The 17,346-nt window shown below is 42.6% G+C and overlaps 2 protein-coding genes across 3 annotated transcripts in view; one reads left to right on the top strand and one right to left on the bottom strand.

Annotated features, from left to right (window-relative positions):
- Positions 1-504: 504 nt before the first annotated feature.
- Positions 505-4,210, bottom strand: LOC105929587 (iroquois-class homeodomain protein IRX-5). Its single transcript, XM_012867440.3, has 3 exons — positions 3,804-4,210; positions 2,708-3,113; positions 505-1,246 (listed from the first exon to the last, which is right to left on the bottom strand). The coding sequence occupies exons 1-3, from the start codon at positions 4,002-4,004 to the stop codon at positions 657-659; spliced, it is 1,197 nt and encodes a 398-aa protein (XP_012722894.2). The 5' UTR covers positions 4,005-4,210; the 3' UTR covers positions 505-656.
- A 26-nt stretch (positions 4,211-4,236) lies between these two features.
- The window catches only part of LOC105929629 (ankyrin repeat domain-containing protein SOWAHC), a 64,298-nt gene continuing 51,188 nt past the window's right edge, over positions 4,237-17,346 (top strand). For both annotated transcript variants that reach the window (XM_036125618.1, XM_036125624.1), the window contains exons 1-3: positions 4,237-4,350; positions 5,391-5,553; positions 12,881-13,175. In XM_036125618.1, coding sequence (XP_035981511.1) covers positions 12,893-13,175 — 283 coding nt within the window. In that variant the 5' untranslated portion in view covers positions 4,237-4,350; positions 5,391-5,553; positions 12,881-12,892. The remainder of the gene's footprint in view (positions 4,351-5,390; positions 5,554-12,880; positions 13,176-17,346) is intronic.

Here is a 17,346-nt window from a genome sequence, read left to right as displayed (position 1 = left end):
ATAAAGTACTACCACTTCCAGCAGCAGCTCAAAAACTGCCTTCATAATGATTATTATTTATCTGTAAGCTGCTTCTATCCGGACACAGATATCTTCTGCCATGATTAAAGACTAATTTATCCCAACACAGATGAGATATTGAAATAATAGCCTATGATTATGTTGTGTAAGCTGTTTTATTACATGTCTGTCTTTGTGTTTTACTGCTGGCTGTGAAATGAATCGCCCCTAAAGGGGATAATAAAGGTTCTTGAACTTGAACTGTTCATGTTTATATTTCAGAAAACCCAAAACTGCAACAGCACTGATGCATCCCTCGGGATTTTTTAGACTGCTTGGAGGATCCTGATCTTTCAGAAGCAGCTAAACAAACTAAATTCTCTTCAGATGGCGAAGCCGAGCTTGTTTTCACTTGGACCGGTCGGCCGATCAGATCTGCAGTTTTTTTCTGACCGTTTTTGCCTGGTTGGAGGAAAGTGTTGCCAACAAACGCAGGCACTCACCTTTTTTTTTTCTTAATAAAACTATTTTTTAATCAACGACACGTCATGTTGGGTGCAGAAACGCACTACAAAGGTTACATCTGCTCAACATAGAAAAGCTGTGAAACTGTCTCTGGGTGGAAGCGCTGCAGGATCCTCCTAAGGCGGACCCCTCTACACGTTCGTCATGCCTCTCTTTAGTTCGTGCAGCTCTGTTTGGCTCTGGCTGCGCAGTCGGCAGTCTCTGGCTGCGGCCTCGGCCCGCTGCAGCATCTTCTGCTGTAATCCGTTCAAGTGTGAGCCGGGGCCTCCCGGCAGGGGCCCCAGGGGCCGGAAGCTGGAGTATCCAGGGATGAAAGGGGAAGTGTAGTACAGGTGCCGTGGCAGGGCGGGGCTGTGGGTCAGGGAGCTCCGCCCCTTGCTCTGTGCTGAGTCACTGCTTCCTGTATTTTTGTCCACAGATGTGGCGATCTCAGCCAGGGACCACAGTTTGGGTTTTGGGGCCGGGTTCGGGCCCTGAGTCGCACCGCAGGAACCCGAGTGGTCCTTAGACAAGGAGCTTGGCGATGACGTGCGCTCGGAGCCAGAGACTCGGAGGGTCTCTAGGGGCCCGCTTTGAGGAGGGGCCCCTAAAACAGAGTTGGGACCTGCAATGTGGGGCAGCCTCTGATCCAAAGGGGTCGGCTCTGTGAGGCCCCGGTCGGTGCCGGCGTCGTCCCGGAACATCAACCGACAGGAATCTGAAGCTGAGGGGTGATGGACGGCTGTGGAGAGAAGAGAAACGGGTCAGAACAGGAGAAATCAAAACCGAGTGGGCTGTCGGGGGATAAACAAGCCGGGTCGGAACAGAACGGATCAGAAACAGAACAAAAGAAGAAGAAAACTAGGTCAGAATGGAAAAGAAGCTGGGCCTGAACAGAACAGATCGGAACAAAACAAATTGGGCCAAAACTGATGGGGTCATAAAATATCCAAATTGATTCAAGCAGAACCGAGCACGTCAGAACAGAGCAAATTGGGTCAGAATAAACAAGCTCAAGCAAAATAACAACATAGTTTCTGAGGACAGAACAAAATGGGTCAGAATGAAAAGGGTGAGGACAATAATTGGGGATATTTTCTTTTAAATCTCGATACATAAATAGACAAAATCATAAAACAAAATCCAGTCAGTCAGCTGATCAGAACCAATCAATATTCTGCAAATGTTCCGATAATCCTGCAACAATCATTTTCTTGACTGAGATTTTAAAAAATGCAATCAATGATTAAAAAAAAGTTATTCAGTATTTATTTTTGGAGCATCCTGCAGCAAACTGGAGTAAAGAAACAAGAGGAAGTCGGTAATATAGTAAAAATCAGAAATCCTGACGCTGGTTCAGATGCTTTCAGTCCCGTTTAAATGTTGGGAAACCCGGATCCAGGATTCAATCGGATCCTGTCCCTGGACTCGGATCCGGGTTCAGATCCACGTCTCTGAGCCGACCGAGAGTTTTTCTCCAGATTTGAACCATTTTCACTTCATCTTCAAGCAAACTGAGATTAGACAGATTATCTATCCACTAATCAGCCCAATATTAATATTGGTTCCCGCCCATTTAAAAAAAGAAATCCTATTCCACAAAAGATCATATTCCATTAAATATAATTAAAGAAAGGAAAAAAATATTCTAATTCTGATAAATCTGCTGAATTGAAGTTTTTAGTCCATCTGTTTATAAAATGTTATAAAACAAAGAAATCTAACTGGAGTCTTCGGTTTCCTTTTTGGTTTCGTTTCTCCTGGTGAATCAGCTGAAAAAAAAGGAGCATCCAGTCTGTGGTACAGGTCTTTAAAAAAGTTGATTTTATTCTGTTTTACCGATGTTCTGGCTTCTATAGCATTTGGAGATTTTCAGAAAATAGAAAGTTCAGATGAAATAGATGCGGTGTACGAAAGTAACCTGCTGACAAAGGAGGTAAAAAAATCTGTCCTGGTTCCTTTCGTCGTCTCTGGGAATCTGCAGAGGTTTGAGCAGCTTCACCCTTCATCTCCTTCTTCTCTGCTCCATCGCCTCCAGCTCTCACGGTCCTCCATGTGGAGTCGGCTTTGGGTCCGACTCACCTCCATGTGTGCTTCAGTCTGAACGTGTCGCTTTAAAGCCAAACCCATCAGCTAATTGACGATTAATCGACGATTAATTGATTAACCGGTGCGGCTGATCTCTGACCCTCCCATCACTCACCGCTGTCGCTCCGCAGCTTCGTCTCGTCTTCGCTCAGCTTCAGGGGCTCCTCGTCCTCCTCGGTGCGCTCCAGGTCGATGGCGTCCTCCTCCTCCTCGTCCTCGCTCCTGTTCCGAGGAGTCCACGTCATCTTGTTCTCTTTCTTCAGCCGGCGGCGGGCGTTGGCGAACCAGGTGGAGACCTGCGTCAGCGTCATCTTGGTGATGATGGCCAGCATGATCTTCTCCCCTTTGGTGGGGTACGGGTTCTTGCGGTGCTCGTTCAGCCAGGCCTTCAGCGTGGCCGTGGCGTCCCGCGTGGCATTCTTCCTGTAGGTGGGGTCTCCGTACGGGTAGCCCCCCAGGGGCCCGAAGGCATGGTAGTCCAAGGATCCGGAGACGCCCGAGGACGGATCGTAGCCGCCATTCTGCAACACAAAATCCTCACATTAGCCCGAGGAGAGACCGATCTGCTGCTGGGAGGAAGGGTTTTTCCATCTCTAAAATCTCAGGTCTGTTTTAAAGGTTGGAAGCTGATCTGCTGGCAGATCGCCCCCAGGGAGCAGATTCCCAATCTGCATGGGATTATTTCATTTAGGCGAAGGTTTGTAAATAAAACCAAACAGAATTTAATCTGTGGCCAGCAGGCAGCCAGAGTGCAAAGACACCGCAGAGCTCAGATTTTCAGAATTTATGACTGGAGCTTCAGTTTTAACTTGACATTTTCATCATTCACCGTATCTTTGTCATCAGTTTAACAAATAAAAATGATTGCCCTATAGTTTCTGAGACAAATGGAAACAGAAAAAAGTTGAAGAAATCCTTTTTTAGGGGAAAGAACTTCAGTTTGAAACAGGTAAAAATGAACTATGGCGCTTTCATTTATCCAAAACAAACATAAGTTATTACTATTCATTTATAATTTAGCGAGAAAGAATCTGGTTGAATTAAAAGCTTTCTGCGGCACAAAACATTTCCTAAAATCGTTTTTTTTAACGTTCAACCTTTAAAATTTCAGCTCCGGTCAAAGTTTTCCTCCACTTAATCGTTGCGCACCTGAACACGGAAAGCAGAGCCCCCGGTAGCCCGCACCCGGTCCGACCCGGCCGGACACTCACCATGAAGGAGCTGATGGTGGCGGCGGCCCGCGGCTCTCCTGCGTACGGCGAGTGGGAGCTGAATCCGGGGGAGGAGGTCGCGGATGCGGAGTAGGGAGCGAAGGCTGAACCCTCGGTCCTTTGACCCAGGATGATCCCGGAGCTGAAGGGCAGAGCCAGAGTCACGGAGGGCTGGAAGAGGAACCCCTGAGGATAGGCCATGACGGAGCCGGACACTTTTACGCACAGACCAGCTCACGTCGGAGAGTTTCTCCGCTCAAGAGGAGGAGAGGAGCATCCAGGAGCATCGCAGGTGCGTTCAGGTGCAGGCTGAGCTTCTGTAGCAGCTTCTCCACTCCGGCTGCCGCGGAACCCACGGACACACTGAAGACACGCGGAGGGAGGAGAGGCTGAGCTCCTCCTCCTCTTCAGACTCGCACCTCCTTCACTTTCTGATGCTTCCGCGTCGGCGGAGCCCTGCGGGAGCACACCTGAGGCTGAAGGAGCTCCGCGGTTTCCAACCTGAGGTCCGGGGACACTGGATATTCACCTGCTGGCAGAAAAGGAGGTCCGTTTATTTCACCTCCTGAATATTTTTTAGAAAATAAAAACAACTCTTTCATCATTAAAGAGTGTTATGAGTTAAAGACGAAGCTATTAGTCGTCCAATTTCAACAACAGTTCTAATAGCACATTTATTATTATTTTATTTATAAGAGCTAGAGACACTTATTTAGGCCTATAAAGTGCAGCGATATTAAATAAAGAATATGAGAAGTGTGAAAAAACACAGTGATGCACATAAAGTAATAGATTATAACAAAATATAATATAACTGAATGGTTTCCGCGATGCATTCACTGTCATTATGAAGCAAATTGCTGCGTTCACCATCTGCACTGTACAAAATGCTCAGTTTAGTGTCATTGGAGAACAAAGCGATGTGTTCACTGTCATCATAGAGCGTAATAATATTTTCAATGCAGCATTTAATGTCGTTAGGGAATGAAATGCTACCATAATTATTGAACAATATGTTGTGTTTACCGTCATTGCTTAAAAAAACAGGATCTGATATACTTTCTGGACATCTTTTCATTGTTGTGTTGAATGTTATTAAGTAAAAAAATGTTGTGATTAATATAATTTTGTGACAAAATGTTTTTTTTCTTCAACCAGAATGCTTTGGTCAAAGTCAGTGAGCGATTACGGTTAAATGCTGAAGCATAACAAATGATTTGTAAACTATTTGTGAGCAATTATTTTACTTGGAGCATACATTGAACGGGAACTTTGTACAGCTTTTTGTAAAGATGTTTTAAATCCATTCTTTGAAAAACAATAAAACTAAGAACTGTTTTTTTTAATGGATTGGGGTCAGTGTGATGGTTACCTGTCCATCTGTTACGTTATTAACCAGCATATTTGTGTCCGTTAACATCATCAGCTTAGTGACGCCCAGAGTCTGATTCCCTGTGGGGTGCGTTCAAGTGAACGCAGCTTTTTGAGTTTTGTCCCCACAGCAGCTTAGCGAAGTCGCAGAGTGAAAGATCTGAGTGTTAATCTGATTTGTGGACTCTATAATTAGCAGAAGCCTTTTTCTCTCAGCAGGAAGAGTGAAAGGCTCGTCAACGTTCTGTCTGAGTCCGTTGCGTTCGCTGTCAGGCCGACAGGTGGGCGTCCTCTGTCCGGATGAGCTGAACCAGGCTGGGTTTTCTATATCCACAGGTGAGGGTTCATTCGGAAGGCCAAGCTCTATATTTATCACCTGGTGAGTCTGATTACACGTCAGCAGTTCCCTTACCGTCTGGTCTGCGTTTCCCTTTCCCTCAGTCCATACAGGCGGACTCCATCACCACTGTGGGAATGTTGATAGAAGGTATTGTTCAATGGGAAAATTTCACTTTAGTCCATCGCTTCATTTAATCAACACGCTTTAAGACTTTTTCAGTTGCTGAAATCCATCTGGTGAAATAGAGGAGCTATGGAAAGCTCAGACGGATCATTTATAGTCGATTTTCAAACGATGTATACTGAGTTTTTCTTGTCTTTGGCTTGATGGAGTCTAACAGCAAACAAAAAACGTGTCGGCCCTACCAAAGTTCTCAAACAAAGCTTTTGTCTTTGCTTCTGAGTGAAGAGGATCCAAGGAGTTGCTGTCTACTGTGAGGAATGGAGAGCTGGTCCATGTCTGAAGATCTGATGATGGTCACTGATGAGTCGTAAATAAGTTTTTTGTTGTTGGGTGAGAGTATTTTAATATAAGATTTAATCGGAAGCCATTGAAGCAGTATGAGAGCTGGAGTGATGTATGATGTTATGTTTTGGTGTCTTGAGAGTGTTGGACATAATGGAGCCTTTCAAGATTAACTGTAACCCTAACAGGAAATCTTAGCCGGAGGAGATTATAAAAGCAGCGTGAATGGAAGCTTTTATTCCCTCCATAGGTGCACAAAAGTATGTCTGATTTTCTAAATTCTTCAGAGAGGAAGGATGCCATTCAGATTATTATTTACTGGAACGTTCCTACGTGGAAACACCAGTTTCCCTGCTACTAAGTTTAGCTAGAGCTGCATAGACCCAGGCTTTGATATCCCCCAGGTGGTCTATCAAAGAGTGTAGGGAGTTCTGGTGCTGATGAAGATTAGCATGTAGTCATTTTATCAATAAAACTGCAGGGCATGGTGGAAATTTATTTAAGCAAGTGAAAACATGGCAATTATGAAAGGGTTGGGGACTGAGCACACAATCCTGAGGCACCCCTTGATTGACTGTGATCATAGGAGAGAGAAAGTTACTGAAAGTTCGGTCCTATCCCTGATCCCGCAGCTCTGCTTGTCTTACACGTTAAAGGAGATCGACCCCAATGCAGACCAGAGGATGGAAAAACTCATTATAAAGGGGAAGATTCACAGAGTTTCCAAACCCATGTGTGATCAATTAGTGGAGTGCAGTGGAGCTCTTGAAGAACACAAACAGATAAACCGTGGACAAGTAACTAATTAACACAGAAAAATGCACGTAGGACATAAAACAGGGATCTAAAAACAATGGCTCCATCTGAATACCCTTAATTATAGCTCCTAGGTTTTTGGAAGGCTGTGACGATTTCGGACAGCCTTTAACGTCGACGTCATTACGTCACGGAAACGCACATGGATGATGGGAGTCACACCTACAATCTTTGGAAAAATAACTACAAAGTGCTCGCTCTCTTCTCTCTGGATATTTTCATTCATTTCCGTGAGATGGGCTGCGCTCATACATCATGTCACGCAAAGGATTCTGGGATACCTTTAGGGTCCTTAGCGCTACTAAGGGACGTTACGGGGTTCCTAAGCTAAAGTAGCCGTAGGAGGAAGCATACAGACTTCTTTTCCTGCCTCCTTCCTCACTGACTGCTCTATTCGGACAACACTTATCATGGCGACCGCTGACGCACTTCTGCTTTAGGCTAAAGTCCTTGACCTGTCAAGAGGTCAACACTAAGAACCATATTGTGGGTAGGAAAGGAGCTTTGAACTGCTGGGCTGATTTCGGACAGCCTTTAACTCATACGGCATTATGCGACGGTAACGCACATGGATGATTCTAGTCAAATCCGGCCCTACAGCCTTTCTGAAAATTATCTACAAAGTGCGCTCTCTCTTCTCTCCGGACATTTTTGTTAATTTCCATGAGGTGGGCTGTGCTCATACGTCATGTCATGCAAAGGATTGTGGGATTCCTTATAGCTCCTTAGCGCCAGTGAGGGTCATCCTGAGGTTCCTATGCTGAAGGAGCTATGATAGGAAGCATAGAGACTCCTTTTCCTACCTGCTTCCTTACTGACTACACTAGTCAGACAGCTCTTATCATGACGACCGCTGACGCACTGACACACTAAAGCAGGGGTGTCAAACATCAAACATACGGCCCGCGGGCCGGATCCGGCCTGCCGAACAATTTAGTCCGGCCCGGTGGCTAAATGCATTATCATTATAAAAAAAAAATAAAAAATTCAGTGTCCTGTCTGGCAATGTGGCAATACGAATTGTTGTCTTAAGGCCAAAAAGAGCTCAGATTTGTCTTTCACAAGTGGAGCAGTGCTGCTTTTGCCATAGTGCTCCGCTCGATTTATGAATGTGAATAGTTTTATTATGATTCATGCGGGGAATATCTCAAATGATATGGACACTACAGTGGGAAAGTAGGAGAGGAAAGGAAGAACAAGAAAAAAAGAAAAGATGAAAGAAAGAGCAGATAAAAGGAATTATCACGTTTATTGAACATCAATAAAACAATTATTGAAAAACATGTACTTTGTTTAATTGAAAATCTGCAGTTCCTATATTGTCCACGAGGGGCGCTGTGTTTTAATTGGCAGATTAAGCTTCAGGTGTGGAAAAATTTAAATCATTTCTTAATTTGTATCTGTTTGATGTATTTTGTCATGTATGATAGTGTTTTTAAGTTTCAAAAAATGTGAATAAATGTTTTTCGACTGTGATCAGTTCTTATGCATAATGCACAAGTAAATGTTTAACATACTTTTCTTAAAAACGCTGAGGTTATTCATAATATATTGTGTAAAAGTGAAATTAATTTAATATAAAAATCAACAACAAGTCCACATTTATTAGTTCTATTTAACCTTGCAATGAGTTGCTTCTCCAAGGTACGTTTGTTCACTTTGACATCGGAACTCATGAAATCCCCAAGAAGCTGCAAAAATTAGCTGTATTGACAAAGTGATCAGAATCAGAAATACTTTAATAATCCCAGGGGGAAATTATTTGATGAGATGTTATTGTGAATTGAAACAAGTTTGCATCTAAACGGTGTGAGCGTGTGGCTGAAAGACAGACTGAAATGTGGCAATACATTCACACGAAGATGTCTATTTTTAAATGTGGTCAAAAGGTTGCTACAGTTGTTCAAATGGGTAGACTAAGCCCAACTTTTAAGGTGTAATTTTTGCTCAGGACATGTTGTGCAGAAAAGTTCAACAGAGCTTTTGGACCGGCGGTTGACATCTAGCGTTGTGACGTCAAACTGAAACCGCTGTGCTGAGTAATTAAATGTGTCGCTTTTCGTCTGGTTTTTCAGAAAACATAATGTCTTCTAACCAAATGACAGAAGTTCAAACCTACCAGAAGTTATTAGTGAAATTATTTCCCCGACAATCTGGACAGGAAGTTGGGCTCAGAGGAGGATTTTCACTACGGTGACTAAAGAATGTTGACCTGCAGAAACCCTCCGTTTTAATATACAGAAGTTTTCGTGGTAAATCAGTTTTAAACAAGGAAAACATCTCCTGCTCGTTCCGCTGCAGGTTCTGTGGAGCTCCCTCCTCGGTGGTGAATGAATATTGATTTGACCTAATGAAGCCAGAGTAATGTGCAGAGCTCCTCACGGGCCTGGCTGCGTTTTACGGGTGAAATGATGCGAGCTGCTCCTCTGCGGATGGCTCCGGCAGATCGGATGGCATTTTCACGCTTCTTTAGGCGCCTTTCATTAGAGCCCTCAGCGGCGGAGCAGGTGAACGCTCCTCGTCTTCTTCTTCTTTTTCGTCTCCTGTGCTGCTGCTTTTCAGGGGGCTGGCTTTGAACACACAGAGAGGCTCCTGCAGGAGGAAGCATTGGCTCAGAAAAAGGTCAGACCGCTCTCATCCCTGCAGAGCGGAGACCCCAGCAGGCCTGAAATGACTCCGTCGTGCAGTTTTATCATATCAAAAAGTTATGTTCTCAATTTGCATGAACAAAGTTGAATATTCAGGGAAATGTGCGGCTATTCTCAGAGGTACTTTGTGAGGATTTTCACATGAAAGGAGTGGGGTTTGTTTTCCTGCAGCGGCTCATAAATGAGCTCAGCCCGCGGGGCAAATGTCCAGAGGTTACATAAAGACAGTGTGTTTAATTAATTGGAAAACACTCTTCTTTAATAGTTATTATTCAAGTCTGAAATGTGCTCCTTGTTATCTGAGCTCAGACATAATTACCACCCCTGGGACGTCCTTTGCTAAGTGTTAGCGGCGAGATTCTTCACACAGCAGATGATAACTACAGATCGGAAATGTAAAGATCTCCTGTTAGTTTACACGGCCGCACATATCTGAATTTCTCCTGCCATCATGCAAACAGGGAAACAAAAACATCAACCACAAGTTGGTATACAGATAATGGCTCAAATATTAATTGCTTCTGATTACATCATCCAGTGATTATATCTAAGTCCAAAGTTCGCTGCCTCTCATGTGTCACAAGTTGATGCTTTTCTTTCTTCTAAAGGTCGCTGAATATCATAGTTTACTTCAGAAACGATGACCAAGCCCCTCTTGGGAGGCTGCAGAGTCCCTTAGATGTGTCCACCTGGATACCATCTTTAGTAAAACGTGTTGTTTAGGCCGCCATCTTGCTCAGGATTCAGTCTGATCTGTTCACGATGCATCCAGATGTTTTTAACCTGTAAATTGTGTTTCTAAAACAATACTGAAAGGATTTGAGAACTGAGCCTGGTTCTGCTGGAGGTTTTCCTCCCTGTTAAAGGGGAGTTTTCCTCTCCACTGTCGCTTCATGCATGCTCAGTATGAGGGATTGCTGCAAAGCCATCAACAATGCAGACGACTGTCCACTGTGGCTCTACGCTCTTTCAGGAGGAGTGAATGCTGCTTGGAGAGACTTGATGCAACCTGCTGGGTTTCCTTAGAGAGGAAACTTTCTGACCAACCTGGAGGATTTGATTTAATTTGACTTTGGAAAGTGACTTGAGATGAGAAGTATCATGAATTGGCGCTATATAAATAAAATTTAATTGAATTGAATTTCTTCCGTCTGTATGTCCCACATTTTCCTTTATTGAGAGCTCTCCATCCTCCACTTTTGCCCTCAGTCTAGTTAAATAAAACTCATTTAGAGCACCTAATGGTACATGACCTTTTGAAAAAAGACTCCTTTTATTTTATTTTTTTATTAATATCAACAGTAGAACTTAGTTGTAATTTTTGTTATTTGTTTGTTACAGGGACGGTGCATATTAGTGACATTTTTGTCAATACGGCAGGGTTAGCCAGGGGGCTATTTTCACCCGCAGTCCCCTAGACCAGGGGTCACCAACATGGTGCCCGCAGGCACCAGGTAGCCCCCAAAGACCACAGGCGCTGCCCACGAGCCTGTTCTAAAAACAACACAACCCACCAATCTAAAACCATGTTCCGTTGCGCTTCCTTCCTGATCACATTTGGATTTATATATATATTTTAAAATAACAATATCTAAGAAAAGCATTAAAATATGTTTATTTTACATAAAGTTAAGATGAACATTAACTTTTCTAGTTCAAAGTTTTAGGACAGGTAGCCCTTTGTGTGACACAATACCAATGAAGTAGCGCTCAGTTTTAAAAACACTGGGGACCCTGGCCCTAGACATGTGTTGAAAGTCATCCCAAAAAAAGAAATAAATAGTTTTAGAAGAACCATAATTTCATTTTTATTTTTAGATTTAAACATGAAGGAAACATACAAAGTTTGCAAAAAGCAGACAGAAACATTTTCTTCTTGGGGTTGTTGAAATTTGTGGAAAAGGATGTTTTATAAAAAGCACAAAGTTCCAGTGACAATATCTACTGTTTACTGTACGTTCATCTGACCTCCAAATGGCTCAATGAGCTCAGCAGATAGAAAACAACTTTAAAATAACAAAGCTTAATTGTGTATAAATAAGAAGTCTCACTTTAACATAAACGCTAGGGTTTTGTCTCTCTGATACATTTATGGTTAAAAAAATCTTTTCTTAATACATGAATTTATTCTCAGTGGGTAGAGCAGCCAGAAATTTTACTAAAGTAGCGATACTTGAGTAATATTATGACTCCAGTAAAAGTAAAAGGTTCAGTGCAGTAAAACTACTCTTAAAAGTACATTATGTTCAAAAAGTTACTCAAGTAAATGTAGCTAGTTACTACCCACCTCTACCCGTCTGCTGTTTGTTGCTGAAAAGCTAAATTTCCTCTGACCAAAGCGCAAATTTCCAGTTAAATTCCCAGTGGAGCTTAGCAAACTCCACATGTTTACGTTTGTGACAGTAGGACAGAAAAAGGCTTTTCCCTGCTATTGCTCCCAAACTGAATAGCATTTAATTTCAGGTCCAATGGGGGATTTGGAGACTTTGAGACTCCAAAGACGCCAATCTTAGACGCAGTTCTCTAACAGTGAGATTTAGCACATAAAGAAACACGCCTCCATTCATTTCTATTAAGCAACCCGGACCATCCGGTATGTGTTAAACATACCAGCTGACACTCGTTAATCAATTTGAAGCGCCATGCAACCAGATTTTAGCTTTGTGTATTGGTGTCCATGGCTAAAGGTTATAATTTTTTAAATGTAAGGGTAAGCTACCTACACCCAGAAAATACACTATCAAAGTGAAATATTGAGCATCAAGGAAAACACGGTGGTTTGAGCGAAGGTCAATAGACTGGAAGAATTCTGATTGAGGACTCCTTTCCCTTTTTAACCTGATGTTCAAAGCAAAGATATGTGATTTCTGAGGTGCAGTGAATGCATCATGATGTGGAGTTGGATGGAGATAACGATGATAAGGGTGGTGAACTCTGCTCCGTACTGGGACAGAACGGATTCGCCTGGCTTCAAACCCACAGAGCGGATTTAACCCTCCACAGTTGAGCTTACTTCTTGATTGCATTACAAGAATTTAGATCTTGTGCATTTCTTTACATTTACTTCCCGTGTCAGCATTTAATTAGCAAACCCAGACGCGGTTGTGACATTAATGCCCTCCTTCTGCCAATCAATTAAAACGAGAAATTATGATTTTGGTGGTGGGATAAAACCCAGTGCAGTCCTGAACAAAGCATGTAATTTATCATATGTGGTCTTCGGTTCTGTCTTGATGTTTCTCCTGTAATGTCCCGGTTTCTCTGTGATCCAAACATCTTGTGTTTCTGTCTAAACTAGCTTACTATGGGACGCACCTGCCAGACTCTGGACTTTGTCTGCGCCTTCGAAAGCCGGGCTATAGAGCAACTTTCTTGGACCACGTCACTTTGAGGCCATCGCTCAGTGAGTTTTTCCGTCTGTTTCTGTCTCCTGTCAGAGCTGATCTGAAATGGAAGGTGGCTCAAAGCTTCAGCCGCCTTCAGCTGCAGAGACCCAGGAAGACCGAGACCCAACGCCACCCCAGAATCCAGAAGGTCTCAGGCAGAGTGAGGGACAGAAAAGTCGTCCGGCAAATCCAGATGAGGATGATGTGACTGAAAACGTGCTCGAAGATCGTGATCCACCTCCGGACCAACCTGAGGTCCAAACCGAAGACAGATTTCCAACATGGACTCTTACTGAATCAGCAGAGTTCAGTCCAGGGGAGAAGATCCAGGACTCTATGGACGAGGGTGAGCAGAAACTTTAAAACTTCACTGCTGGGTTTTATTACTGTGTTTAACCTTTACCTTTCAGGGCGAATCACATAGTTTGGCTTCTAAGCTCTGCAGACTGGATCAATCATTTAGCAAAGCTCACGAAAAACCATTTCAGACCCTACAGGCCTCTGTTAGTATGCTGCATGTTACAGTTCACGAAATGACAACTAGAATAAGATTGAAATGATGGCTTGTTTGGTGAGAGGGAAGGAGGAAGCCTCTTGTTCCTGGAAAGAATAAAAGCTGCATCCAGATGGGACCAAAGTAGAAATGCTTCGCCATGATGGTGGTGGAGGATCAATAGAAAATGCTGGATGGGGATTTTAAACAGCTATCATATTTTTATTCTATTTTTGAATGCGTGGTTTTAAACTTGTTTAAAAATATAGTTTCTTTCAATGTGTTTGGTTGTTTGAAACTTGTTTGCTTTGCTGCTGTCTTGGCCAGGACACTCTTGGAAAAGAGATCTCAGTCTCAATGAGGCTTTCCTGGTGAATTAAAGGTTAAATAAGAAAAAATAATATATAAGAAAATGGTTTGGGCTTGCTTCGAAGCCCAGAAACCATGACCTGCTCTGTATGATCGAAGATAAAAAGTGAGGCCATCCGTTCTAAAGCTGAATCTTGGTCCAGACTAGGTCATCAACAGGACAATGATCCAGAAAACAGCAGCAAATCCTTTAGCTGAATGTTAAAAAGTCAAAGTCCAGACCTCTCCTTGATCCAAGTGCTGCATTGAGCCTTTTAGAGAGCTATGCAGAAACATCTGCAAATTACACTGAGCTCCAGCAACACTGGAAAAAATATGAGTGGGACAGAATTAAAAAATAAAGCATAATAATGTAGTAGGCCTACATTTTTTAGAGACCAGTGTCACAGAGTGCTTCGCCAGAAGGGTAAACCCAACCAAATACACAGCAATGCACAAAGGAGAAAACAAAACAAAACAGTGCAATCATCAATGCAAAACATAAAAACACACATCTAACTAAAATGCATTCAGCTGCTTGCATCCAAACTCCGTGGAAAGACAGGCGATGCTTCCCACAGTCTGGATGCAACAGCTTAAGGAGCCTGTTCATGTAAAGCTGTGAAGGTAGAGACTAAAATGAAAGGTTAGACTGGCAGCCAGGAAAGCGACTTTAAAACGGGAGTTACAGGAGTCCATGTGTTTGGGCGAGTCAGACGTCTCACAGTACAGTTTTAGACAAGCTGAAGGTGAATCAGCAGCTTCTCAAAGCAAAACCAGTCACTTAGGGACAAAAGCATGAATTATCATCTCAAGTTGACTTGTTGAACACCATTATTCTAAGTTTTGAAATGTTCCCTAAATGAAAACAGGAAGCTAGGCGGATAAAGTCAGACAGAAAGGCAACACTGAGACATGTTGATGATGAAATTTGTTCTCCGAGGTGCTGGATTAAGGTTTGGCTTTTCCACTCACAGCTTTTCTACTTTGGCTTCCTCTTAGTTTATTAGATCATAACAGTGTGAAACCTGTAATGTGCTTTTTTTATTACACATCTGAGGTTAAACTAAATTAACTCAAGAAGCTGCAAAAGACCAGATCAGATTATGTCCTGATACTTTAAACCCTAAAACCGACACAGGAGGAGCTCACCATGGCTGTAATTTCAAAAACCGAATTAATCTGGTTTTAAATAATCATCCCTTTTTTAAGAGAATAAACTTTGCGAAAACATTCTCTCTGCCAGAGACGAGTTACGTCTCATTAGGTTCTGAAATTAAATGATCCGAGCTGAGAGTCGAAGTTTTTGGCTGATACCATGAATAAATCTTATGTCCACGGTTCGGGTTCTCTCTGCAGCGAGCTGAGAACCAAGAGCCTGGGAGGTTTGAGCGTGCAGCAGTCGGTCAAAGTGCACCTGGAGAACCACGGCAGGAAGCTGGTTGAAGCGTGATCACACCTTTATTCTGGGAGGCATGTGCTTTTCTGCACTGTGAGCGCTGCGGCTTTAACATGAAGACCCGAGAGCTGAAGCGAACGGGGAAGAGGCCTCAGAGGCAAACAGAAACAGCTCAGAAAGTCACAACTTCACCGCAGCGACTGCTGCTCTGTTTGATGTGAAGATACCCGGCTCCAGGATCGAACATTACCAAGCTGCTGATTCAGGAACGTGAGACGAGAATTTCATCAACCTGAAAGAGATTGTTACAGACACAGAGACTGTGAATCCTCAACCGCCGTTTACAAAAGACAGACAGAGCTCAACCTTTAACACCATTCATCCGGGATTCTCTAAACTACAAAGAGAAACGAACATCTCAACCACAAACCTTCCAGACACTTAAGTGTGACAGATTTCCAATGTTTTTCTGACAATTTTAATGTTTTCAGCTCTCATAAAACTGTTTTCTTCATCGGTCTGGTCCCAGCCGTGCCGCTGGAGGATCTCCTCTGCAGGGTGACGCCTCGCCATGGAAGAGTTTTCCCAGTTTTCATCCTGTTCAGCTGGATTGAGATCCAGACTATTTGCTGGCAACATCGTTAAGTTTGTCCAGAATCCTTTTTCTTATTATTTTTTTTCTTTGCTTGTGATCAAATGCATTATGATCGTCAGCAAACCTGCTGTCCATTTACTGAACAATTAAATGTCCACCTGGGGCTTTCCTGCAGAGGTCATCTGGCTCAACTCTCTCACCTGAGTTGCAGCAGCAGATCATCCCTGATCTGGGCCTGATGTGTGCCTCTTGTTTCTGTTTCCAATGTGCAAAGCCTACATCTCATTTTGTCCAGTGCACATCACTGATGCATCACTGAACATCCCATTCAGAGAAAAGACTATGAAGGATTATTCATCTTTTATCATGAATCTGGCCTTTGCTGGATCTATTTCCGTTTGAAAAGTAAATCTATAATAGGGTAAAACGGAAGTAGGTTAAAGAATATTTCTTAAAGGCGAGGCAAGTTTATTTATATAAAACATTTTAGTAACACGATTATTTAAATTGCTGCACATGAACAGAAAAAGCATTACATTTATAGGAAAATCATTGACTAGACTTCTTTCATGCATTAACAAACCTACAGAAGGCATAAAATCACAGTACTTAATTGTTTCTATTCATAATAAGAAATAAACCAGAATAATACTTGGGGAAAAAACAGCTGTAGTTTGCATTTTCTCTGACCGTGTTCACCCTTTCCTCTCGTTCATTCACTTCTTTAGCTTATGTCTGAACTTTCATATAAACAGTGTCTGGACAGAGGGAGACATATGTGTAATAAAGACCTAAACATCATCAAAAAAAATTTTTTTTTGTTCTTTATGGGGCTGCAAGAACAAAACATCGTTAAGTTGTTGCAGCCCAGGTTTGGAGATGCTTGCAGCTTAATCTTGACACAAAGGTCCAAAAACTGCAATTGGGATGAAATTGAAAGTGGGTTAGGGTAAAAATACTCCTAAAAGTAAATTTTTCTCAAAAAGTTACTCAAGTAAATGTAACTGAGTAAATGTAACTAGTTACTACCCACCTCTGCTGTTTCACCATCGTGAAAAAAACAACCACTCCCTGACATTGCTTCTCCGCTTCAGGTAAACGACCCACAATCCTGTGCTGTTTCAGTGTCACATGACCAAACAAATACCACATGGCCAACCCATTCCTCCTCCACAAACGGATACACAAACAGCAACAAGATGGAAACAAACTGCCGGTTAATATCATCACCGTTCTACTTATAGCTCTGATACCGATGCATAAAAAGTTACTAACATCGTCCGATACCGATGCTAATGCCAATATATTCTGAAATCCCTACTAGAAGACCTTCGGAAAGCCAGAAGAACTGTTGATCAAGACCACTTTAGAGGATTATAGGAAGATCTGGGTCACAGATAGGAAAATAAATTGCGTTCAGGAGCTCAGGCAGTAGTTTTATGCAGAACTGTATGGATTCCACCAATCAGAGTTCTCAAAGCCACTCTGATGTAATACTTATGTTGACCAATAGGGATTTGCTGAGGCTATCTTCAAAAACCACACTGGTCATTATCCGTTTGTGTAATTTTAGGTCGTTGTTTTGGGATTATCGCCCATTTTCATTCTGCGCTCAGCTGCATTTCCTTTTTTTCTAATGTGAAACAAATTGTACTTTGTTTTTTTTTTGGTTTATTTCACGC

The sequence above is a fragment of the Fundulus heteroclitus genome, chromosome 2, assembly GCF_011125445.2.
Source record: "Fundulus heteroclitus isolate FHET01 chromosome 2, MU-UCD_Fhet_4.1, whole genome shotgun sequence".
NCBI classification, from domain to species: domain Eukaryota; kingdom Metazoa; phylum Chordata; class Actinopteri; order Cyprinodontiformes; family Fundulidae; genus Fundulus; species Fundulus heteroclitus.
Note: the sequence above shows the minus strand (reverse complement) of the source record. Positions and strands in the feature narration are given on the sequence as shown.

Bases quoted from the DNA above. Each gene is read 5' to 3' on its own strand.
- LOC105929587 (XM_012867440.3), bottom strand. From the start codon at position 4,004: ATGGCCTATCCTCAGGGGTTCCTCTTCCAGCCCTCCGTGACTCTGGCT. The intron at 3,114-3,803 runs GTGAGTGTCCGG...TTTGTGTTGCAG, and splicing joins CCACCATCAGCTCCTTCATG to AATGGCGGCTACGATCCGTC. The intron at 1,247-2,707 runs GTGAGTGATGGG...TTCTCTCCACAG, and splicing joins GAAGCTGCGGAGCGACAGCG to CCGTCCATCACCCCTCAGCT.